The sequence below is a fragment of the Lupinus angustifolius genome, chromosome LG07 (assembly GCF_001865875.1).
Source record: "Lupinus angustifolius cultivar Tanjil chromosome LG07, LupAngTanjil_v1.0, whole genome shotgun sequence".
Lineage (NCBI taxonomy): Eukaryota > Viridiplantae > Streptophyta > Magnoliopsida > Fabales > Fabaceae > Lupinus > Lupinus angustifolius.
The window spans coordinates 5,528,757-5,555,992 of NC_032015.1; the positions used below are offsets into that span (position 1 = coordinate 5,528,757).

The following is a 27,236-nucleotide window of genomic DNA, read 5'->3' on the forward strand; positions in this document are numbered from 1 at the left end:
CTATGTTAATTCTTATCTTAATGCTCATGCATTAAATAGATTTTTAGAGAGATTATCTGAATTATGCTTTTGATTAACTCACATAAATCTTGATGGCTAAATTGATTAGTAAGTGGGTTAGTCTTTGAGTCTTTTTCTTGTAATATTCCAAGTATTATTGTGCTTAGTATACCTTGCTATTTAACGTGTTTTTTTGTGTATTTATGGATTAGTCTCTTGGTGTGAGATCACCACAGAGAATGAGATTCTTCACCAAGGCTAGGAGGTCTTGATTTGAGGACAAGAATCTTGGCTGAGGCTGTTTCGCGAGAAAGGTTTTCTCAGGAAAAGGGTAGAGTGAAACCAAAGATTTAGGGGTCCTAGATTTCAAGAAAGAAGCGTCCTATGTGCTTGTAATTGAATTGGTGTGTGTATTCATACTGTATCTCAATATTATGAAGAAGAAAATATCCCTAGATTAGAAGGAGAGGCCCAAATGTAGTTTGTAGTGGACCGCAAACGAACCAGGATAAAAATCTTTTTGTGCAATCTTTTTCTCTCTTAATCTTCTTTAAGTTTCTTGTCGTTATAAATTGAATCGGAAATTAATATTCTGGATATTTTTTACTGACATATGCTTAATATTTATGCGTAAAAATATTTGTATTATATATGTTCAATTGTGTTTAAATAACTATGCAATTTGTCTGTCTGATCATTTTGTTCTGTGCAATAGTTAATCGATTAAAGCGTGTTGTTAATCGATTAACTGGGTTGTTTCCAGCAGTTGGGTTATTAGTTCAAAAAGCGATGATTGATAACCATTACACCTATTCAACCTCCATTTCTAGGTGTTCCTAGGCCACTGATACCTAACAAATTTGAAAATCTTATAGATATTTTAAAAATAAAACTTTGTATGAATCTTATTCCGGATGTAATTAACATTGCTCGTTAAAAATTAGTGTACTAGCTAGTAGGTTGTTTCACTATACCTCACCAAATGGCAAAATTGATCATTTTCATATTATCGGGTACGTTTGAAAATCACCACTTTTATACTTAGAATTAGTAGCTCAGCTCTTTAAAATAACTTAAAACAAAACAGAGGAAAAGTCAAGAAAAAGAAAAGTTGAGGAAGGAAAACTTAAGAGAAGAAAATGGGTAGAAAATGTGATGATTTTTTAGGTGTTTGATATGATAGAAATTTGAAAGAAAGTGAAGAGAAAATAATATAATTATTATTAATAATGATATTTTCTTTGTACTGTCAAAGAGATGATATCTCAAAGTATGTCATAAATCATATCTTAAACCAATGAAAACATGCAATATGAGTTAAAAAATTAAATATTTCTTATTTTTTTCTGTTTTTATTTCATCGTTATTGATTTGGAACATGGTTTAAGGCATACTTTGGGACAATCGACTCTAGTAAAAAAATTTCTACATGTTTCCTCCCAATAATGGAGAGAAAACATAAACATGAGCCCCGCCAATTTTTTTTTCTTTCCTTCCTTCTTTTCCATGCAACCAAACAATGGAAAAAAACTCTTTTCCTTTCTCTTTCATTTCTCCCACTTTCTTTCCTCCCCTTTTCACCCCAACCAAACATAGCTTTAGTGGAATGTATATATGTAAATTAAAGATGATTCATGTAAGCATAAAAATAGATATTATGTATAATTAGTGTGTACAGACATTTTGTGGCTGCGGTGAGTATTGCATAATATTACATATTCAATTTTTATATATTTCTTTTTTTTTAGAATTAGAATGTATTTGTTGTGTTCGGTGTACTTTATATTATATTTTTTGTGCGTTTATGATAATGTTTAATTCAAGGTTATATATGTGGTTAATTAATGTGTTGGTGGTGGATGCTTAGGATTATATGTTTTTTTTAATTAAATAATGTTAAGGGCAAAACAGGACGTGAAAATTACACCATGAGAGAATTTATTTCAAGTTTTGTTTTTATATATAATATAAATATAGATATAACTAAACTCGAATGATGCCATTATAATTTTCTTAGTTTTGATATATGTAAAAGAGTTGAGTAAGTTATTCTCTTTATTATACCATTAATATATTTCCTTATTTGACTCAATAAAAATATATAAAAAAGACAAAAAAACAAGTGTACATTTTGGAAAATAATTAATACCTTCAATAATTTATAAATTAAAATAAAGAGGGAATATTCACTTTATTCCTTATAAATTTCCGTGTCTATCAATTTGATTTTCGAAAAGGTAAAAATCTAAAATTTTACACAAAGACTATAAATATAAGTTAAAATAATCTTTATCATATGTATGGGTGAAAATAAATCAAGCTTGATGTAAGGCATAACCTATACAATATATGGTAGTAGTTTGGGTTAAAAACTTTAAAGCTTAAGTCTACCTCATAGTCTATTTAAAAGATATTATGTTATGAGGCCTTTAAACAAGTCAACAAGTGTGCATTTAAATAAGTCAATATGTCCACATTTAAATATGTTAATATGTCTACTTTTAAATAGACTCATCTAATATTATCAATTAAATTATAATTTTCTATACAATTTTTATAATAAAATTTTATATTATAATATTAGTTATATTAAAATAGTATAATATTCTCCCTAACTATAGGTTTAGGATTTGTAATGGTTCTTTGCTTCTTTAATATATTTGTGAGTGTAGTTTCACCCTTGTTTTAAAAAAAAATAGTATAATATAAATATTAATATATAAAATAATAAAGTGGGTTGTCTATTAGACTTACTAGGTATCTTTTATGACCTTAAGTCCGATGTGTTAAGTTAAATAGATTTTCTAAAAGCTCGAGCCTAACCTACTTAGGTTAGGTAACAGATCTTTGATAGGCGATATAACATATTTCTAAGGGCCATAAAAATATTAAAAAAACTAATTTAACTTATATTTCATACTTTCTTAACCTCTTTGATTTTTCAAAATTTCAGGACGAAATTGGCACACACGAAAATTTTGAGTAATCGAAATAAGCATTCACACTAAAATAAAATATAATTTAATTCCTTTAAAAATATAATTTAATTTACTACTGCATCTAAAACAATATTAATATTTGAATAGGGGAAGCAATTAATATTGAGTAAATGTTTTCATAAATTATATTTAAAGTATTCACACGCAAATTAATTAATGATGACGATATCAGGTTGGATTTTTTTCCGAATTTAAAAGAATAATATTATAATCTCTTATTTATTTCACATTTATTGAATTTTATTTAACGTAGTTTGCCAGTCTGCTTAGTTAGCTATCTATATCTTTATGAGCATATATAAATGTATAACATATTCTCACATTCAAACGCATAACCCATTATCTCAAAAAGAAGAAGAAGATCAAAAACTCTTATCAATGACTGCTGAAGTGAGTTCTCTTGTAAGAATCATGGGTGGTAGTGGCTATAAGGAAGATAGTAATAACCAGCATCGGATGGTTGGAAATGAATCTAACAGTGACAAATCAATGGCTCTGATCACTCGTGATCTTCTTGGTGGGTCCAACTCCATTGAAACCCAGGAATTGGACCTTGACTTGCAGGTACCCATTGGCTGGGAGAAGCGTCTTGATCTTAAGGTATCATTCTATGTTTCTCTTTGTTTCCACTTTCCATGGAAAATTAATATTTTTCAGGAAAAAGTTCCACTTTTAAATACTATCATAATTCTTGGAAGTAGAATCAAACTTTAATCTTCTTTCATAATTTTCTATCTGGGTTTCTCTTGTTTTGTCCAAAAAACTAAACTTTTTAGTTATCTCAATTTGGACTTTAAAAATATATATTGATTTTGTTCAGTTTTTATTACTTTTCAACAAAAAACTAATCTATTTGTTTTGATTTGAGTGACATGGTTTTTATCATAAAAAACATAACATATTGTATTAGTCTGGTTTGTGGTTACAAATTTCTTCATCCTTGGTTCTTCTTTTATTCATGATTTGTGGTTTTCGTTTCTTAGACTTGATGAAATGAAATTTGGTTAGGTTAATGGAATGCTTGATTATGAAGAGTCGTACAGTTTGTTTTCTTTCATGGCTTTATTGGTTGCTGAGAAGTTGAAGGGAATGAATGTATTGAATATTGATAATTGATAACTAAATAGAATTATATCAATTTTGTTGCTTTGATATCTGTAATGGTTTTTGCCTGTGTTGTTAAACTTTTGGCTTTTAATGTTAAAACTTAACATAAATATTTTTGTTTCGTTCATCGTCCCTCTGAATTTATTTCTTCCAAAAATAGATTCTTCAGGAATCAGCTTTCTAGTATCTAAAGCTTCTATGCTTTCATAGTACCACGTGATAAATTTTCAAAAAATTCTTTTATGCATGACCCCCCTATGTGTAAAATTTTGTGATATAACCTTTTATCATATTTTTAAAATTATGTTTGATTCCGAAAGAATTTTGTTTAAGTTCTGTTATCACCCATCTCAGACTCAGTTATTTACATTTTTTGGGTCTTTTTTGTTTTAATGAATGAGTTCTAAATGAGTTATTTTTTGTTGGTGATCTTTGTCAATGGTTACAGTCAGGGAAAGTGTCTATTCAGAGGTGCAACTCATCACCTTCTGTGTCTGAAAACAAACTGAATATGAATCAATCAGGTCCAAAACTTGATGACCTAAACTTCCCTCCATCCAAAGTACCCTTGAACCTATTTGAAGAAACAAGCCTTGACTTGAAACTGTTTTCATCTTCCTTACCATCAAGCAATTACCAAAGTGTGTGCACCCTTGATAAGGTGAAATCAGCACTTGAAAGAGCAGAGAAGGAGCCAATAAGGAAGAGAACAACATCTTTGTTCAAATCATCATTCTCATCACCATCTGCTTCATATTCATCTTCATGTTCTTCAATCAGAGAAATCCAAGAGGAAGAAAGTGATGACAAATTGTTGTCTTCACCAATGGCTGCAGGGTGCCCTTGTTGCTTATCTTATGTTTTGATAATGAAGAACAATCCTAAATGTCCTAGGTGTAACTCTCTTGTTCCTCTTCCAGTGATGAAGAAGCCTAGGATTGATCTCAATATATCAATTTAAGAGATTCATCATACCAATTAGTTATTGCAACCATTTCTTTCTTTCTTCTGATTTTGTAAATGAAATGATAGATAAATTTCCTAAGCAATGTTTACCAAATGGTTGCCATGCTTTTATGTATATTGGAAAGGCAATTGCAGTTTCAATAGCAAAGGTAATAGAAAATTATCTGAATTTTACTATTTCTTCTCTAGTTTTTTTTTTGTTACAGTATTGTTTCCTGCCTTAGCCTTAAAAGTTCCTCTAAATTCTGGAACAATATTTAGTTATATTATGTTACCATGTAGATTTCGAAAAACAGGAACCTCAGTTGATCCAAAAAAAATAACACTGTCCCTCCTTGGTTCTATCATCTATGTTAATTTTTTTACTTCTTCTGTTCCCTGTCATTTTAAAATTATGCAAATAATTTAATAAAATATTTAATTATGTTAAAGAAAAATAGTAAAATAATTAAATAAGGGATGAAAAAGAGAGTAAGGAATAAAAATATAGTTGATTAATAACGATTTGAAAACAAATGAGAGTTTTAAAACATTAAAGGTCTATTTGTGAATTTAAATTTATAGTCTTAATAATCATTCAAAACTCAAATCACAAATGAAATATTGAAGAGAATTATACATTAAATACATTACTACTTTAATCTCCCAAAAACATTTTGTTTTTTTACTAAGAGCACTTATTACCCTTCATAGTTTTATATTCTTTATTAAAAGATTTTTCTAAGTTATCTTGATGCCACATTTTACAAAATAATCATTCTCTACTGAGTATTTATTATTTTTTCTCATTTGCTATGATTAAACCTTTGACTAATTCTACTTTTTTTAAATTAAATTAAATAATTACTTTTTATTAGTATGTTCAATTTTATTAAAAACATCTTAAAATAATGAGCATTACCCCGACTTGTTAACTTTTTGCAAATAGTAGTAGCTGCATTTGATTGAATTATACTCCATCCAATTCATTTTGTTGTTAAATGTTATGAAAATAGTTTACTAAATTATTAAATGGGGTAAAAATTAAAATTATGTATAATTGAATAAATATTTTCTCCCTTAATTTTATAATATAGTAATAAATTTATGGTGAGAAAAGTGAAAATGATAAATAAGTAATATTTAAAGAAAATATATCTAATACACATCCGAAATATGGAATGATGGGAATAAAAAACATATGTTTCATAACTATAGCGTAGTTATAACTTATAACTTTTCATCTTGTGTGAATGTTAATAACTTTGATTTTCTCCTTCCATCGTAATTCTCTCCCCGATATGCTTCCGTATTTAATTGAATTTATTACAACATTTGTGTAGATGGATTCAAACCTGCTCGTTACCGGCGATTAATTATTCACGAGCATGAAGCATTGAAACCATGTATACCTTAAATTGGTGCATTAATCATTTCCTTCACATTTAAAACAATTGTGAATCAGTGTAATATGTACGGTCAATGTGAATATTTATATATAATTATTATATTTATATTGTTTATTTAAATTATTTTTTAGGTCAACAATATTATAAATAAATTGTGAATGATGTAGTATTAATTAGTGTATAAAATTCAACCCTACTGATATATATACTTTTTCTCATTATATATACCTACTTTATTAAGTTCTCACGTTTTCTTTGTTTTCTATTTTGAGATTATTTTTTCAATGAATATCTATATGAATTTAACTGTGACATAAAGTTAGCTCTTGTCTTATGTTCGTAATAAATTTTTGTATAAAATAAGTTTACTCAAACAACCAGCTAGATGGGAAGTTTCTATCCTATAATCAAATATTAAATTTCAAAAAAACTAAACATTGTTTAATAATTCATTTATATATCAAGATTAACCTATTATACATGCTTAAAATAGATGAAAAATGAAATTATTTGATTATAGATATATTAAGATTAACCTATTATACATGATTATTAATTTATTGTTCAACCAATTAATCAACAAAAAAATATATTTTATAAAAAAGTTATTAACCATATAAGAGTTAGTGCAATTTAACTTTGTATAAATGAATTTCTTCTCTTCACTTTAATATCTATGTATTATTAGCGTAATTTTTTAATATCAATATATTATCTTTCATTCATATCTATTGTTTTTAGAGTTTAATGTTTATATATTATTTTTTACAAATTTTTACATGATCAATACATCATTAATAATCATTCATATGTGTTATTTTTATTTAAAAATCAATAATATTTAACACATAAATGATGAGATGATAACAAGATATAAAATTCTTAAAGACTAAATACATAGATATTAAACTCTTATTTTTATTTAAGATTTAATAATAATTAATACATGAGGATAATGATATGCTAACATTATACGAAAAAGTTACATTGTAAATACATATATTATTTTCTTATATTACTATATCAATTATTTAATAAAGCACTTTAATTATCTTTCTATAAAGAAAAATATAATAGTACTGAATACCTTAGGTGGCATCATATGAATATAGGAATAAATGTAATTTCAAATCTTATTAATTTATTTTTTTAATAAATTTTGTAAGTAATTCAACAAATAAGACATTAAATATTTTAGATTTTAATATCATTAAATGCATTTATTATATTTATGATCTTTTACTATTATTTTAAAGAAAATTTTAAGTATATATTTTATGTCGACACGCACTTCGTGCCTGCCGACCCGCATTCTTATTTCCAAATATTAAATATTTAAGAGAATCATATTATATTTTTGTGATAAAAGAAATATGAAAATAAATTGTAATTCTTTTAAAAAACTACATTGATAATATGATATTTTTAGGTATGTAACTTTCTCTAACTCTTATTAATATTTTATATTATGTATAAAACTATTGTAATAATAGTTAATTAGAAGGGTAAAATAGACAATAAAAAATTACATCATATTAGGTAGTTATAACATGTTTTGGCTTTATATATAGTATAGATATAAAAACGAAAAAAGGCTATTGTAATTAATATTAATATTTATATGTAGAGCACATGAGAGAGAATAAATATAAGAGTTAATTGTAATTCCCTTCCCTCAGTTTTCATCCATGTGTAAAATTTGTCTCTAAATTTTATCCCAAGTTATTTTGATCCTCATACTTTTATGTTTTTACAATTTTAGTTCATCGGTCATGTTTTAGTCACACAAAAACTAACCAAAAACTCTATTGACAAATGGGTCTCAAATCCTCTCCAACAAAAAATTATATAAAAATAATTTAAAATTTATATTAAAAAAAATTAATGTTATATGTCATCATCTCCTCTAATAATGAATCCTACTATTAGGGAGAATACAAATGGCTACCATAGCCATGTCACCAGCCTTTCATGGGTTTTCGGAAAAAATGATAGGTATATTTTTTTTTTTTATTTCCCACAGGTATCCTCGCACTGGAGGCAATCCTGTCGGAGCCGGACAATCCTGTCGGAGCCGGACACATCCATAGGTAAGTGGGGCTAACTCTCCCAACGGAGCATTTTTTCCACCCACAAGACTTAAACCCAGGTTCTTGCTTAAGGGGAATCAAACATGTACCACTTGAACCAACGTCCATTGATAAATGATAGGTATATAAGCTAACTATAAAAATTTATACATAATCAATATTTCATTATTTCTTTATTATATTTTTAAAAAAATCAATAATAATTAAATTTGAGTGACAAATAATATAATGATAATATATAATATCAGACCATACATTTTTATCACAAGATATTATTGTATAATACCCGTTAGAGGAGCAAAATCATTCCAAAAAATATTGAAGGAACAAACTTCTGAGTAAGCAAGAAAGTAAGAGACGATAATTCAAAATAAGCATAAATATATTTACCAAACCTGACATATTGAGTAGCTAATTTGACCCTTAAGCATATCAGAAAGGTGTGGTTCTTTTTGTGTATATAAAAATGTATTTATCGAGAAATGTTATACCAATTTAAAATAGAGAATAAAATATGTTTTTATATTATAAGATAATTTATCTTCTTAAATTAATTCATTATTTTAATATATCTTATTTCTTTTTCTTCTAGAAATTTTCATTTTGAAATATATAACAAACACATATTAATCAATGAATAAATTTAAGGAAATAAGTTATCTCATGATCTCTTTAAAATATTACAGCTGAAAAAACAACTTGATGCAATCCCTTTTTTTAAATAGAATATAATCTATAGCTTTATATGGAAGCATATAATGGGCGTATAAATAATACTTTACAGCAAAAGGGGTATATTAATACATATTGATAAATTGATCAGGAAAAGTGTATATAAGTTTTCCGACCCATTCCCTAGAGTCAAACCATTTATTTGTTAAGAAATATTAGGTGAGTATTTAAGTTCTAACCCCTTGAAATTGTGCTGCTCACTCTGCCTTTCAAAATAAAATAAAAAGAGTAAATTATAGCACTACTCCATCAATTTTAGTAAAATTATGCAAACTATTCATCTTCTTTAACCCACATAAACCACCTCTTAATTATATATATTACATTAACTATTATTGTGGAAGTGATAAGTGTAATTATTTAAATGTGGATTCATTTTCAAATTTTATCATATTTTGTTTGACTTAATTAAACTCATCACCATTTTTCTTAAGAAATTACATTTATCTCTCCTATATAGATAGTAATTATAATGTCTGTATATAATTATGAATGATTTATGTAAATTTAAAAAATAAATAATAATTTATTTAATTTTACTAAAACTGATTCGATGTTAATATAATTTCCATGTAAGAAACACATTTGCAAAGATTTATTGTGGAATCAACTTCAACCTAGAGTCTAGTTAATTACATGGCTCATAATATAAAATAATATATTATGACATATGTTACTTTCAATATATTATGACATATGTTATTTATAAATTAATATATCATCTTACAAATTTTTTATAGACTATAAAAAGTACTTATAAATTAATTGCTAATAAACAAAATAATATATTATAATATATGTTATTTTTGTTACGGTATATTAGAATTTAAAGAGGAATATATCATTTTTTTAATTTCTATGTGCCATGTGGGCTAGAATAAGACAAATCCCAACCTTATGTGATATTGTATCATATAAGATATATTGACATTATAAACGGTCTAATCACGCTCGCTCTTATTTAATAATGATAATTTTGAAAAATTAAAAAAATTGTAATTCATTAATAAAAACTATGAATAGTCATTCCAGAGTATTAATAGTTTAATACATTGATTAGGTGCATTTTTATCTTGTCAATTGGTCTAAACTTCTACAAACCATGGATCATCGTTGTCCTTTATTTTGTTAATAGTAAATGATAAAGTGAGATCATATTCAATCCTTTTACCAACGTGCGTTGGTTCAAGTGGTACATGTTTGATTCTCCTTAAGCAAGAATTCGGGTTCGAGTCTTGTGGATGAAAAAAATGTCCATTGGAAAAGTTAACCACACTTACCTATGGATGTATCCGGCTCGGACAGGATTGCCTCCAGTGCAAGGATATATGTGGGGAAAAAAAAATATTCAATCCTTTTTATATACAGTCCTCACTTGGCTTATCCAAATCGAATGGAAAGACGAAATAAAAAAGCACCAAACACCATAATTTATATACGTATATTATACCAGAGTATCCATACTCAATCTTTTTTATATACAATCCTTTTTAGAGTAAATAATACTCATCTGTCTGAATTTTATTTAAATTACATAAATTATCACTTCTTTTTTTATACATATATATTATATTGATTACGGAGATATAAATGTAAGTTTAAAAAAAAAGCATGATGAGTATAATTGATTTAGAAAAATTATGATATATTGTGGAGACAATCTTAAATATTATACGAGTCAATACCTATTTATTTTTTTGGTTCATTACAATATATCTTCTTAAAATTATAGATATATTTTATGAACAAAAGATAGTGAATAAACATTTACTCTTATATTATTTGGTTTGTCTTCTCAATATATCATATTTTGTTTAACTTAATTATATTAATCACATTTTTTGTTTAAAAGATGCCACTCATTTTAATGCATATTTAATTAGTGTAATGTATGAATAAAAATATGAATGATTTGTGTAGATATAAAATATATAGAACTGATTTGTGTAATTTCATTAAAACTTGAAGGATATCAATATAATTTACTAATGAATTTCATATGCATTCTCCAAATTACCATATTTACTATATCAATTCATTATCCACAATTATATACTAATTATTACTAACTCTTATATAACATACTAACAATATTAAAAATGGTATATGGAAGTTTCATAGACATTAAATTTATTTTAAAATTTCAACAAAAAGTTATCTCACCTGAAGATATAAATAATATGTAGTCTAGTTGTATTTGGTTGATTTTCATTAAGAAATTTAATCCAAAAATTATATATGGTTCTAGTCCAGCTTTGTTCAAAATTCTTTGATAAAAAAACAATTCTAACACACTTTCAAAGTATCAAGTTCATATAAAAAATGTTTTATTTTAAAATAACAAATTTAGTAAATTTTCAAAATGTTTAATTCACAATTTCACATGAAAAATCATAAAAAGTTAATAAGCTTACTCCAAGTACCAAGTTTCATACATGCAAACATTTAGTTGAATATTTGTCATATAAATGAATACTATCAAAAAATGGCAACAAAAATGAAAACAATAAAACAACAATAAAGCAATACAGGGAACACAAGCATATTTTTAACAATTAAAAAAGTTCACTAACAAGTCATAACAATTTTAAGAATTGGAAAGCATGTAAAAGTATAGTTTATAATATAAATTGATATGTAATGGGTATCAGTTCAATCTGGTTTCTGAAATTTGAATTAATTGGTTTTATAAAAAAAAATTCCAATACTATCAAAACAAATCTGGCTGTTTTTTTGTGGTTTCAATTTTTTTGACTGGTTATAATGTATTTTTTGACAATGCTTCCTTCCTTTCTTCTTTGCATTTTTTTATTTGCTTTGTCTTTTCTTTGCCTTATAAAGATGCAAAAAAAAAAAAAAGTCGCACCCAAAAAAAGAAAAGAAAACATAGTTACTTCATGACTTTCAATAGGTAGTTATTGTTCCTTAGCTTGTTTTAAAGTTTTACTTTGTAGTTAATTAATTGAAAGATAGTGAACTACACTGAACTGGCTTTAACACAAGTTCAATTTCCCTTTTAACCCCCAAGACATTTCATCTTTACCTTTTGTGTTAACAAGAGGTTTGTTCTAACTTAAGCTTCAACTTGGAGCTTTTAGGAATGTAATATACTTCACATTATGAAGCATGTAATTAGTCGGTGCCTCCTGTAGTGTCTAGATGTGAGATATTTTTATACCAAATAAAGTTTCTGCAATCAATTGTGACCATAATGCAAATATATTAGCTTAAACAATAAATCAAGAACACAATCATCTCTAAGAGTTCAAGTAATTGTTAACTTTCACCAGCCCCTTTCTAAGTATTTTAGTTATAGAAGCAACAATTGGTTTGGTTCCAAATCATTCACATTCATCGCCCACCTCATTTTTTAAAACTTTTTATTTTCAATTTGTTTTTGCTTGCAAAAATTCTACACAACCCTTTTTTAGGAACTAACTAACATTGATGGTTCAACTACTATACTCCTATCTAATAATAGCTTGTTGCCTGACATCATAGCCATGAATAATACACAAACCTTAATTGATGTGTTACTTTTGATATTTTTAAGTGTCTATTTATATTTATCATGGTAGAATCATGATTTTATAAAATAAAAATTTAAACTTTTGATTGGTGAATGAAGAGTGCTAAGAGCACTATCCTAAGAAAAATCAGGTTAGAATACATAAAGACTATATAGTTACCTTCTTCCTCTCATATTAAATAGACCTCCCCAATTTGTTATAGAACCAACAAGTTATGCTGCAAGGGATAACCATTTAGGGGCACTGACCTTAGTAAAAAATAAGAAGAGTCATTGTGGATGTTGTTTAAAAGTATAGCCTAATATTAGAAACACATTAATCTCAGATCGTGACTAGCACCAATGCAGATTTGATTTTTATGTGTGTACGTGTGTTTAAATATTTTAGCAAATTTTATTGCTCTACCTCAAGAGGGTGTGATGACTCACAAGGGAAAGTGATGTACAAAATGTTGGTGTGTCCTTTAAATGTTTGAAAAAAGCATCCACCTACACTTTTTTTTATCAATTGGATGCGTTTAATGGGTGCTACTGCTGCATGAAACTAATTAAGGCCATTTACTAGACCAATTCATCAATAGACCTAACAAACATTAAATGGCCAATTTAATATTTATCATAGTCTTTAAAGTTTCCCACCTAACTTCTCATATGACTTTGATGTTTATTCTTTGAATTTGTGGAGCCGCAGATGTAGCACAACCCTTTATTTGCCCTATTAATTAATCAACTAAATGTACTGCTTTCAAATATACCTTGCATGTTTGAACTTTGAACAGAGGACAAGTCTTCATTTCTTGCTTTCTGAGCCTTATTTTTCCTTTTTCCTGGAAAAGAAATACTATGTCCCTAACAACGTATGCTATATGCACAACTACAACTGTTAATGGTATCCTTATATCTCCAATTAAGGTGAGGAAGATGATTAAGCTATTGAAGTTTTAGGTGAAAAAATGCCTATAACCTAGAGTAAAAAGTTTGCAACATTAATAGTGGTTTCTTTATTCCCATTCGGTAGAAATATAAGATTAAGGTATTTAAGATATGCTCAACCATTTTAAATGAATATATAGTGGAATTCTTATGTACCATTTTTTATGACAATCTTATTGTCATCACCAAAAAAACCGTCACATCGGATAAAAATTTACAAGTCGAATAACATGCAACTTAACAACGCACCATTTAGTAAAACTGCAAATTAGATATTAAATAATAATAATTGTATTAAGTGCTTTTTACTTTTTTTCCAATAATTAATTATTAAAATTATTTATTATTTATTATGGGCGATTCAATATTAACTATACATTATTAAAATTATTCTCCTAATAAATTGATTATTTATTATTAAAAATTCTTATTAATTCGATGATTCACTATTAATTATTCATTATAAAAAATATTATTAATGATGATTCATTATCAATTATTTTATAATAAAAAAATGACATTAATTATTAGAATATATGAGAAATTATAAGTAGAGACAAAATATTTTTTGTGAAGCAGTACCAACGACTATTGTCACATCTCAACTCATGGGAAATTAAGATATAACTCGAGTTATGATATTTTTTTAATCTCTGAAGAGATTACATAATTAAGACATTATTTAAAATATTTATTATTAAGTTATTGTTTAAATATTTTACAAGTTAAATAAAAATTAGTTAAAAATATTTATATACTTATTTTTTGTTATACAATATTATTTTCATATAAAAAGTCTAAATGAAAATGGAATGAAAAGAAAGCAAATAAAAAAGGAAATAATAAAAGAAAAAGAAATAAAGAATCTCAAGAGAATGTACACCAACAACCTAATGAAAAGGCAAGTTATACTTTGAAGTGTATTTTTAAGGCCAAAGTTGTAATTTCAATGAAAAGTAAAGGTCATAAATTTCATTATCTATTGAGTTTTTAGTGTATTTCCTCTTAACTTGTCTCTCCATTAATAGAGAGGAGTCTCACTCATATAATTGGGCATGTTTTTGGGTTTATGGGTTATGATCTTCTTGTGTCGGCCCCACTATTGTCTATTTTGGCGGGTAATGATCACAATAATAATCTTTAATCATGTGGGTAGGAACACAATAAAACATAAAACCCATATAAATCACATTTTGTGATTAGGCATTTCGAGGTGTTATGGGATATTGATATTTGAGGCCTAATCTAATTAATATATGCTTAATACTGATGAGATTTGCATGTATATTTCTATTAAAAAATTGATAATATACTCAAGTTCTCAAGATTTTAACACAATAAAAAACAACTTTTCACTTCATAAATTTATATTAATTTTCAAATGAGTACATATACATAGAAACAAAAGGATAATGACAACAGTAGATAATAATAAGTAACGATAGAATAGGTATGGAGTGAGAAAAAAATAGATTAGGAGTATTCAGCAAGGAATTGAAATGGAAGTAGAAGTGAAATATAAAGTTAGAGGCACACTGGGGGAATATGATAAATAATGGGAAAGTGTTCCCATTCATTCCATCGATTCCCACTCATTTCCACAATATTTCATTTTATTCTACCATTGCTTAACCCTGTTAATGAAATCAACTGTTAATTATACTAAGGTGAGGATGAGATGGCTCCCAAAGATCTTATTTATTATCATTCATTTACCTTATCATTATCATTCTCAATTATATTCGTCAATTTTGGGCTCTGAATTGATATATATATATTACAAAATCATGACAAGATCAATAGAAATGACAAGCACAATTCACTGTATGTCTCACAATCAAACAATCACTGAGCGTGGAATGATTATTACAATTATTTTTCTTACCTACCATCAAAAGTTGGCAGCAACATGTTGTCGAGTGCCCAATGAATTATGCAATACAATTATACAAAGTTCCAGGTACGTACGGTCATTGACTATTCGTAAAAGAAGATGCACATAGTTGCAGATGGATTTTATGATTCTAATTTGTTTTTCTTTTACATTGTTTTTTGGTAACATGTTTTTTAAGAGTTTGACTGGAAAATTACTTTGGTAGACACTCATCATAATTTCGTAAAAATGGTTGTTGTTGCATTTACTATTCACTTTAAGAGTCTTCATGATTCAAGACTATTCATTTTTAATATGCATGACCTGAGCTCAGAATTATTATTCCCGTCTTTATGTTGGTGTATTTATTGTATTTTTAAGTTATCTATATATAATAAAAGATTTATTATCAAAATATCATTATTTATTCAAATAATTCGTGTGAGAACTAAATAACGTACATCATTAATGAATAATAATTTTATTAAAGTATATAATTATTAAAAAAATAATGATATTTTCACATCTCTTAATTCTGGTAAAAATATCAAAATGTCTTTGTTATAAAAAACACATTGTATAGAAAATAAATATATTATATGATTTATAATTATTATATTGTGGTCACAAACAAATATCATAGATTCTTAATTACATAAATATTTAATAAATATCATGATTAAACCTACTATCTTATTTGTTAGAAGTAGGCTAAGTTGCCTACACTCCAAGCTCTGCCTAGCCTTTTCTTACTTATAATTCAAATGAAATTGTTGGATCAATTGTGACCGGGGAACCTCCAATAATCGGGGAGTTCCATTGTTACATGGGTATGAGAAGAGTGAAAAGTCACAAGTGAGACACCACGTCTTGAATCAAAACCTTAAGGTATTAGTTCTATAGACATTTCCTACTTATAAAATCTTTTACTCCTCTACGCATATCCAATATGAGTTTTCACATTTTAATAATTTCCCCTTATTCCCTTTTTAAATTCAAATTAAGTTGTTAGACTTGATTATTTAATTTATTTAAATTATTTCGAAAATTTTATAAAATATGGAGAAAAATTTTAATTATTTCCTATACATTACAAATTTTAAAAAATTAAAATAAATAAATAAATAAAAACGTTTTTTTCTCTTTTTTAAAAAAAAAAAGAGTACGGGCTCATGGTGGCCCATTCCTAATTCAAAAAAAAATTATTTTCTAAAATCATTTTCTTAATTTAATTTAGTTTTGAACATTTGGTCAAGCTAACCACTTTGGTTCAGGAACTCTAACAACATTAACTTATCTACTATTATTTTTGAATTTTCGATTAACCTAATCTCCTAGATTTACGAACTTCATTTGTTTATTATTTTTTAATTTCTAGTTAACCTAATCATTTAGATTTAGAAACTTGATTTTGTTTTGTATTGTTATATTTAATTTCTTTAATTTAATAATTTCAAAAGTAATTATAAAAATTCATAAAAATAGTTTTATTATTAAAATATCGAAAATACCAAAATATATAAAAATGAAGTTAATTTATTATTTTTATTTAAAAAGTTTTTGGGATTTTTTTGGGCCAGACAAAAATGGATATTCAAAAAGAGAAAATAAAAGTATACAAAAAGTTCTCCTTCCATGTCGAAAGAAAATGAAATGATTAGAAAGTTGAATTTTGAAAGAAAAATAAGCTAACGTAAAAGACTTAAGAGCATTACTAAAATACAATTGTAAAATAATAATATGATTATAAAGTATATATTTTTTCTTTCAATACTCAAATCACAAACACATGCTAAAGAAAATATATGCAATCAACACTGAACAATAATATTCTAGACAAAACATATCCTAAATCTAATTAGACAATTTGATTCTCCTATACTTCTCTCTAGTACATAAGATGATATTAGTTTTAAGGTTAAATATCTACTCACTGTAAATAAGGAAATATAAATGTTACTGTATATAGTTTTTTCTTTATTATTTCATAGTATTGAAAATATAACTATAAAAGAATAATAAAAATTAAAATCATTAGACAACCCAAAAAAATAATAAATTTAATATTTCTATAATGCAGGTGTATTTTTTTTATAGGATCACAAATCATTCATTATTCATAAATTCAGAGTGACGTTGATCTACACATATATGATATTATAATACATTAATCTTCTATAGGTGATATTATCGTAGTTATTTTTCAATAAATAAATAAAATAGAGAAAATACCAGAGCAATGTCTTAAACCCTAACAAACCCCTTTCTTCATTCACCCATCAGCGCAGGGATCGATGGGGAAGAAGCCGAAGCAGAAGATCGTTCTTCCGCCGGATCTCCCACCGGAGATTCCCGACGACGACGTTGAGGTTTCCGACGAGGACGTCCAATTCGTCAAGGAGAATCGCGGATATGCCTCCTTGCTTTCCACCTTGGACACCCAATCAATTACCAAGTTCGATTCTTTTTTCCAACCCCATTTCTAATCTTCTCTCGTTTTTTTAATTTTGTTGCAAATATAACTAAACCAACCCTGTTTCGGGATCGCGTTACAATTTATAGAAAATGAAAAAAGCTTAAATAAATTTGCAAACTTTGTCACTTCAGATGCTTTCTGGGGCAGGGAGGTTCATAGTAGTAACTAACAATGAGAAAATAATTTATCCATGTTGATTGTATTATATGCCTTTACTTATTAGATGCATGCTTATGTGGCGTTGGGAAGAGCGTATAAAGTGCTTGAGCTTTTAAGCGCAACTTATCCTATAAGCTCTTTTTAGCTTATTTGAATAAGCTTGCTTGTGCTTATTTCAAAAAGTTTATTGAGTAAATGTTTAATTAAGCTCTTCACCTGAGCGTGCCCCTAGTTCAAGGTTTCGGGCTTTCCTGCTTAACAATTTATAGAAATGGAATCTTTTGTAGACTATCGCATTTGTGGCAGGAACCTTTTGATCCTGCTATTTGAATTTGCTCAGTTTTTTATTTTTAGCCACCTGTAAAGTGTGGAAAATGGAAATCTCTTGTAAATTGTATCAGCTTGGTTAGATTATGTGTGCGTTGTTGTTGTTGCAAGTTTTATGTGATTGAGTTACTTAGGATATGTCTTTCTTGTGGATGCTAAGGCATGTTACTCGAGTTGCTGATGCGAAAGAGGATACGTTGGAGAAACTCTACGAGGAACGCTCGCGAAAGAGTGCACTCAAGAAAGAGAAAGAAGAAACAGGTCTCCAGGTTGATCGTGTAGATGCTCTACCAATCAAGACCTTGGATGGAAAACTCTATTACCGGACAGGTGTCTAGTGTTCCTTCATAAATTTCTTGCAATGTAGTCACCTGGTCATTCTTTTCTTTCTTTTTACTAATTTCTCCGGTAATAACGTATGCTGTTGTCACATTATGCAGCTAAGAAGACAGAACCAGAAAATGGTCCAAGTGAAGAGGAAACTGAAGAGGACGGTAATGCAGACAAAGGTCTAATTAAGCTAACTAAGGCTGAAAGGAGAGCCAAACTTAAGAAATTGAAAAGAGAGGAGAAAAAACAAGGGAAAGAGGTGGCTAAAGCAGAAGTTGAAGAAACTCCACAAGCAGCAGTGCTGGTATTGTCCAATTAGATTTACAAGATTATTTTAACTCCTTTCCATTTTCACTTCTGATACTATATCAATTTTCCAATGGAGTGCCTTAATATAAAAAGAGCCAACGGAGTGGCCCTAATGTAAAATAGACTTAATTGCCTGCATGAAATTGTGTATGAATTTTCTGAGGAGTTACACCTGTTCACCATGATTGGCTTAAGTTAATGCAAATGAAAATGTTTATTATCTGTAAGTTGGATTATTGGTTTGCTGATATTTTTCATATATTGTCTTTCTCTTTTAATCGTTATGTGCTAATGTTATCTTTGTTATTTGTCTTATTGTCAATTTGTCCTAGCATGTCACTTCAACAATTGTCCATTGAAGATAAAATTGATTTTTTCCTTCGTGACTTGTAAATTTTATTTATTATCTCAAACTGTCAACTTTGTTGGCAGGAATTGAGATTGTTGTACTCAATGTTGTACATAATTTTTGGTATATATTTTAGGCTGAGGTAAAAGAAGATCTCACAACTGAGGAGGCATTTGAAAGTAAGAAGCGTAAACTTGCAGAATTGGGTGATGCCTTGCTTACAGACCCCGACTCCAATATTAAATTTCTAAAGGAGATGCTACAGCTATCTAAAGATAATGATCCTACCATTGTCAAACTTGGACTTCTTTCCCTCCTGGCTGTTTTCAAAGATATTGTCCCTGGGTAATGGCTTTAGTTATATATTTATATAATATACTGCACATTTTATATGTATTGGTAATCTGTGTTTGGCCTGCTTCCACACTAATACCATTTTAATGTTTCATGTTAATGCTTGTGATGTGACAGCTATCGAATTAGGCTTCCTACTGAAAAAGAACTGGAAATGAAGGTTTCGAAGACTGTTAGAAAAATGCGTTACTATGAATCAACTCTTCTTTCTGCTTACAAGGTTCATATTCTTGCTTGAGTGTGATCTACTTACTATTCTTACTTGATTTAGCTGAAAACTTTACTGTCAGACATGATTTCTAGTTACAGTGCTTACATTGGTGCTTGTTGTCTTGTTCTTGAACATACTTTTCACATTGGCCAAAAACTTTAGGATGTCTTATTTGCGATTATTATAAGGATGAGTTTTATTTAACATTCATTTATGCATCTAAGATGTTTTTCCCTTTGCTCCTATTTATGAATTTGTCAGGGATACCTGCAAAGGCTGATGATATTAGAAAAGAAGCCTTCATTTCAACTTGTTGCAGTACGTTGTATTTGTAGTTTGCTTGATTCACATCCCCATTTCAACTTTCATGAAAGCTTGTTGGATGCCACTGTCAGGAACATAAACTCCAGTAATGAGGCCATAAGGTCCGGTTGTATCTATGCTGTTGGTCATTCTTCAATATATTGTTCATTTTATGGAATTTTGTATGAAAGAGCATGAAATTAGTTTTATAAGTGTCATTTTAATATTAGGCTGAAAATAGTGACCAGAAATTAACACTTTGCTATAATTTGTTCATATTGATTCCTTGTAATTATAGATTTATGGTAGTGTAGGTGAGTGCATGGATGATTTTGGCAAGTTTTGCATATCCTATATTCTTGGAAGATGTTGACCTTGAAGGGTGTGAGTATTATTTATATGAAGTTGCAGTTTAACCTTAAGAATTTTCTAACATCACCTTTCCACATCCAATAACTTAAATCTCTTGTTTCATTCAGCCATCGACATTATCTATGATAGTTCGTTTTATTATAATTTTTATAGTATCATTCACTTTTCCCTGGAAGCTGAATTCTGATATGTGAGAACTGTTTTAATTTTGATTATTCTAGTGTTGGATAGACTTGAAAGTTTGATTTGCCTAGCTGTTCTATTTAGCAACCTTGTCCAGTGTTATTTTCATTCTCAGATAATGCATTGAACAGCTTATAATCTGTTCTCTGGTTTGTAAGTTTCTATGCAATTATATTTACTATTAAATATCTGATTAAGACTCCTTGTTTGTTCAACAGGAAACTTTGTTGTTCTACAATTAAGTCACTATTTACAAATGAGGGTAAACATGGTGGTGAAGCTACTGTGGAGGCTGTTCGTTTGATTGCTGATCATGTTAAGGCTTATAATTGCCAAATGCACCCTGATTCTGTTGAAGTATGAGTTCCACCCCTCATTTATTTCTATCTTTGCGTGGGAGTTTGTTTTAATTCAACACAAAGCGTCCAGTGATGTTTATTCTTTTCTATTTTCTATGCTTCCACAGGTTTTCTTCTCTCTTTCATTTTATGAGGATCTCAGGAAGCCTGAAAAGGCAGATGAAGATCAAAAAAATAAATACAAGAAAAATAAGAAGAGAAAAAATTCTGAGGCATCAAATCAGTTGCCAGAGAATGATAGAAAGAAAAGTAGGAAAGAGTTGATCTCCAAGACAAGAGAGGAGGTCAATATTTTTCTATGAGAATCACTTTATTCTGATTCACTGATTGTTCTGGTTTTTGGCAGAGATGGGGCTATAATGATGTTACTTTGCAGGTTGAAGCTGATTACAAAGCTGCATCCTTTACGCCAGATGTTATGGAGCAGAGACAGATGCAAACCGAAACACTCTCTGCCGTGTTTGAGACATACTTTCGCATTTTGAAGCATACGATGCAAACCGTAGTTACTAGGTGTGTTGCATGGGTGATTTTCGGTTAATAATACCCCGTTATCCATTGAATAAGATACTTAATCATGATATTGTTGCCTGGTTTAAATGATAATAAACAACAACCAAGCTTTAGTCCCACTAGATGAAGTTGGCTACTTGGATCCAATGACGTCGTAAGGTTCTATCATATATCATCTCCATTGCCAAAACATTGATCTTTAAATCTTTACCAATCGCCTATGCAAAGTTGGTGGAGGCTTACTGTTATGTTTTCTGTTATTATTGCTGTGTTTGGTTGAGGCTTGTCAGAATGTTTTCTATGGAAAGTTGGTAACAAGGGGAAAAAGGAAAGGATGGAACTAGGCAGTTTTTAAATTACTACCTTTTTATTAGAACAATGATCTTTTAACTTGTTTGTGCATTAAAACTAATATTCTTGTGTCATGAATTAACACTTACCGAAACAAAATTAGTTTATGCACTTGCTCTCTGTAGTGGTAATTTTATTTTTCTTATGAAGCTTATGAGGACAGGTCATTGCATTTTCATTGGTATTATGCATAAATAGAACCTTTTTAGTTTTTTTTGAAGTTCTTTTATCCATCATTCATTTATGTGAATTTCATGGGTTAATTGTGTGTGTCTGTGTGTGCATGCCTGCGTGCATTAGCATATGTGCATGTATGCGTAGGGTTAAGTGTATTGCATTAGAGCTGCTTGGATGTAGAACTTGGGAAGGAACACAACAGTTTAGTAGAATTCCTCAGTTTAAAGATGTTTGGTATCAGAATTTGCTGTCTTAATTTTTCTATATATATTTTGCTATGCCTAATCTTTTTATATTTTGTTCTGTGTGACTTTTATTTTTATTTTCATATAGTTTTTGTTTTATTGAACTTTCGAATGATCTTTTGTTAATTTGTCTTAATAATCATAGTTTTCCCTTACTTTCTTGCTCAGGCCTGAAGCAAATTCTGGTGAACTATCCACTGCAGTGGAATCCCACCCACTGCTTGCTCCTTGTCTTAAAGGACTGGGAAAATTTGCACATCTGATTGACCTTGATTTCATGGGTGATCTAATGAACCATCTGAAAATACTTGCTTCTGGCAGCAGCAACCCAGGGAACACTTCTGAAAAGGGTTCTAAATGTTTGTCCGTGTCAGAACGTCTCCAATGCTGCATTGTTGCTTTTAAAGTGATGAGGAACAATCTTGAAGCCCTGAACGTTGATTTACAGGATTTCTTTGTCCATCTTTACAACCTTATAGTTGAATACAGGCCAGGAAGGTTTGATTGAAATTACGATCTTCCCAAGTGTTTTCATTTTTTATGATTATCATGTTGCTGTTTCTGAAAATTTACATAGCATGCAAGATATGGCATTTCATCCGTGGATACTATTTACTAGTGTACTGGCTTAGATGTGTGATCTTGTCTGTCTATTTCTGTTGGCTTGCTTTTATAAGTATTCATGTGATAATGTGAATTTATTAAGTTTTGTTTGCAATAAAGCCATTCATGAGCCTTAGCCTATATAAATTAGGCTTATGGGTTCTTGACAACCATAATAACAAACTATACTGTCAGAGATACCAAGCATTCATGGGTTTCTGACTAACAATTTCAGCTTTTAGAATGAGTTAATTTTTTGACACATTATGAAACTCTCATCATATTTTTTTAGGATTTCAATCTTTCCCAGTTGCCACCCGTCATTTCTCTAAATAAGTTACAATTTCAACACAAGGTAGAGTTTCTTCGTACGTTGTCAGCATTTGAATCCCAAAGGACTTTGTCATATTGAGGAGCATGTTAGAGATGCAAACTATTCCCGGGCCTTCACCGTACTGCTTTTTGCATTTAGGATTAGTTAGTTCCTTGACATATGCTTTTTTCTTTGTTCGCAAATTCATTGATCATTTAATATGTGTATTGAGGGAGCTCAAATATTCATATAGTGCATCTGTGTTTAATTTTTATGTTTTTGGTGTTGTTTGGGTTTCTATTTCAAGTAATCTTGTCCAAGGAAGTGCATCGTATTACTAATTAGTAAACATTTTTGCTTGGTTTTGATGTTCAAATTTATTCTTGTTGACTTTTATGTTTCCATTTTTATGAAATAGAGATCAAGGTGAGGTGTTAGCTGAAGCTTTGAAGATAATGTTGTGTGACGATAAGCAACATGACATGCAAAAAACTGCTGCATTTATAAAACGTTTGGCTACATTGTCATTGTGCTTTGGATCTCCAGAGTCCATGGCTGGTATGTTTTGTTATTTTTATATCAGCCTTCCACTTCCTTTGTGCCACTACCTTAGGAAATAAAAGATGGAGAAAAGAATGAATCTGTTACTTTATATGCCCTTAGCTTATGAATTGAAAAAATGGATAAAATGAGGAGAAAAGAATGATTCTGTGACTTGATATATAGTTTTCCTTTTGGACCTGTTTCAGCTTTGGTCACGGTAAAGCATCTTCTTCAAAAGAATGTTAAGTGCAGAAATCTGTTGGAAAATGACATTGGAGGGGGATCCGTCGCTGGCACAATTCCAGTAAGCTTGCTACTTTCATGTATTTTTGTTTGCATTGAAAGACTTATTAATTCCTTCTCCACTCTGAATCTTTGCTTCCTATTTTCTCCCTCTGTTTTTATACTAAAAGTATCCAATTAAATGGGAAGAAGTGCGTGTGGAACAGGATATAGATGTCAACCTATCCTCTTAAGGAATCATAATGAAAAAAAGGAAAAAATATGGATACACTCATACTCCAAATAAGAAGGTATCCGTTTACTGTAAATATCCATTAATTGAAATCCCTTCAAGAGTTCTTAACTACTGCAAGCCCAGGAGATGCCGAAAAGACAAGGTTAAGGTGATGCTTGTTTTTCTTTAAGTTGCAAAGTATGAAAATATAAACCAGGGTGATGTGCGACATGGGTTTGAAATATATAGTGAAAAGGCAGCCTAGTGCACGAGATTCCAATCTAGTGGGGTCTGGAGAGGATAGATGCAGACAGCGTTACCCTGCAAGTAGAAATCCTGTTTCCAAGATTTGAACTTGTGACCTCATGGTAATGGATAGTTTTTTTTAATAATATAGTTCCGGTTGTAAAGTTAAACATTAAAGGGTGGAAAATTGTTGAGATGGGAGGGCAGGTGCTGCAATGGCAACAATGATGTAGGTTGATGGTGGTAATGTTGAACGACTAAGGCTTCAGAAATCGAAAAGCAGCAGTATTCAGCTTCCTCATAAATGAATACTTGGGAAAGTAGGAAAGTGCATGAGTATAATATAGCTCATTAAAAGTGAAAAAAGGCATTACTTTGTAGGCATTCTTGTAGCTTGTTTTCAAAACACATTCTTACAGTCCTAGAGGCATTCTTGTTAGAAATCTAGTTTTGAAAGAAAAACAAGGGAATATAATTTGCTAGGGAAAGGGTTAATGTCTAAATTGCTAAATAGTGAGTTAAATTGTATTATGGTAGTGAGATCTTTTTTCTTATCTCTTTTTTTCCATCAAATAGTACAAACTGTAACTAACCCTGCTTCTCTGATATGCAGAAATATCTGCCATATTCTACAGACCCCAATTTAAGTGGTGCCCTTGCCACAGTACTTTGGGAACTCAATCTTTTGTCCAAACACTATCATCCTTCTATATCTACAATAGCCTCAGGCATTTCAAGCATGAGTGCTGCAAATAACCAACTCCTTCTCTCTAAGTCCTCTCCTCAACAAGCTTTTAAGGACCTGTCTCTTGAACAGGAACTATGTTTCCCACAAAGTGGCATCATAAAGCTAAATAATAAGAAGAGAAAAACAAATTTCTCAGCACCATCACCTTCCATTGGTGATACAACAGTTATGAGTTCCTTCAATGAGGATGAGTTGCAAAAGAAGCTAAGTTCCCATTTTACGATACTTCATGACATCAAGGAGAATGAAAGGTTGAGAAGTGAGTTGGATAGAACTACACAATCTCTACAGCTATATGAACAATATAAGAAACATAAGAAGCTACGATCAAAATCAAAAAGTAAAGCTGTTTCTAAGTGATGTATATGGCCTATAAGGTTCCAAAAGATTTTGTAACGTGTATTTTATTGTTTTTTGGTTGCTACCTATAATAACTTGAAGTTATAGGTTCAAATCTTAAAATAGTCAGCTCAATTTGCGGAGAAAAGGTTGTTTACCCTTCCTGTACGGCAATAGGTGAGAACATAATGTATTGTGTTATTTTTATTTTATATTTTCATGTTATTTATGGATTTCTATCTATTTTTTCCAGGTCTTATTGCTGTTACTTGTGGCCTTTAAACAAGTTCACAACATTTTTTATATTGTTATAAATTACTCTTTAAAAGCCGTTGAATGAATGATAACAACCATTTATATCATTTATATCATTTTTAATAATATAATCAACAACCATTTATATCATTTTTAATTTAAATTAGGAATTATGGTCGTAAATTATATTAACTTTTAATTCCTAATTTAAATTAAAAATGATATAAATGGTTGTTGATTATATTATTATTTTTTAATTGTTTAAAACATACTTTTTGCCCACATGTTTATTGATTCCTTTACTTTCTTATATCATAACTTCAAAGGAGAGCGCCATTTTTCAATATTTTAATCAAATAGCTTTTAAAATCAATCTGCAACGTTGTGGCGTTACATACTTGTAGCCAAGTGCAAAATATTTTCTTCTTTTGGATAAGGCAAAACTTCTCACAATAAAAGAAGCATAAGTGTGGCACGATTTAGGACAGTAGCAGATCCTTCTACTCTTGATTTTCTTGTTTCTTATGTACCCAAAAAAAAGCCATCATAATTATTTTTACTCTTCTTCTTTTACACATAGCCATGATTTAACCTTTATCATTTCAGTTTCTCCCAAATTTGGTTTATCCTTTACTGAACACAGGTTGACCATAATGCAGGCGAGCAAAGTATAAACCACAATTTGGTAACATGTTTGTTTTTAACAGGTTCAACTTCCATATGCAACATAACCATCCATGTTTTTAATGCCACATCTTGTATATGCGAGTTTGCACATAAAAGACATCGTTAGTCGTTTCTTCATGTTCCCAAAAAAAAAACACATATTATTCTGCATAAAGACATTGTTTGTATTCAATGGTGCCTTCGATTTCCATAGCTTGCTTTACAACTTTCCATCATGAGTCTGCAACCATGTACGACTCTACACAATCACTATTTCAGCATCCCTAAGTAATGTCTCAAGTTCGAATCTTGTGAATGAAAAAAATATCTACTGGTAAAGTTAATCTCAACTACATGTAAATGTTCTCGATTCAAACAAGATTATCTCCCATGCGAAACAAGAAAGAAATCACTATTTCAGCACCACCAAG

The 27,236-nt window shown here is 29.2% G+C and overlaps 2 protein-coding genes across 2 annotated transcripts; both read left to right on the top strand.

The window, feature by feature from the left end:
* Window positions 3,299–5,147, top strand: LOC109352421. Its single transcript, XM_019594401.1, has 2 exons — window positions 3,299–3,599; window positions 4,555–5,147. The coding sequence occupies exons 1-2, from the start codon at window positions 3,378–3,380 to the stop codon at window positions 5,065–5,067; spliced, it is 735 nt and encodes a 244-aa protein (XP_019449946.1). The 5' UTR covers window positions 3,299–3,377; the 3' UTR covers window positions 5,068–5,147.
* LOC109351981 (nucleolar complex protein 3 homolog) lies at window positions 17,858–26,124 on the top strand. The gene is made up of 13 exons (XM_019593722.1): window positions 17,858–18,072; window positions 18,740–18,909; window positions 19,020–19,213; window positions 19,704–19,912; window positions 20,039–20,141; window positions 20,394–20,557; window positions 21,209–21,347; window positions 21,457–21,633; window positions 21,726–21,862; window positions 22,804–23,133; window positions 23,970–24,109; window positions 24,301–24,398; window positions 25,411–26,124. The coding sequence occupies exons 1-13, from the start codon at window positions 17,912–17,914 to the stop codon at window positions 25,903–25,905; spliced, it is 2,517 nt and encodes an 838-aa protein (XP_019449267.1). The 5' UTR covers window positions 17,858–17,911; the 3' UTR covers window positions 25,906–26,124.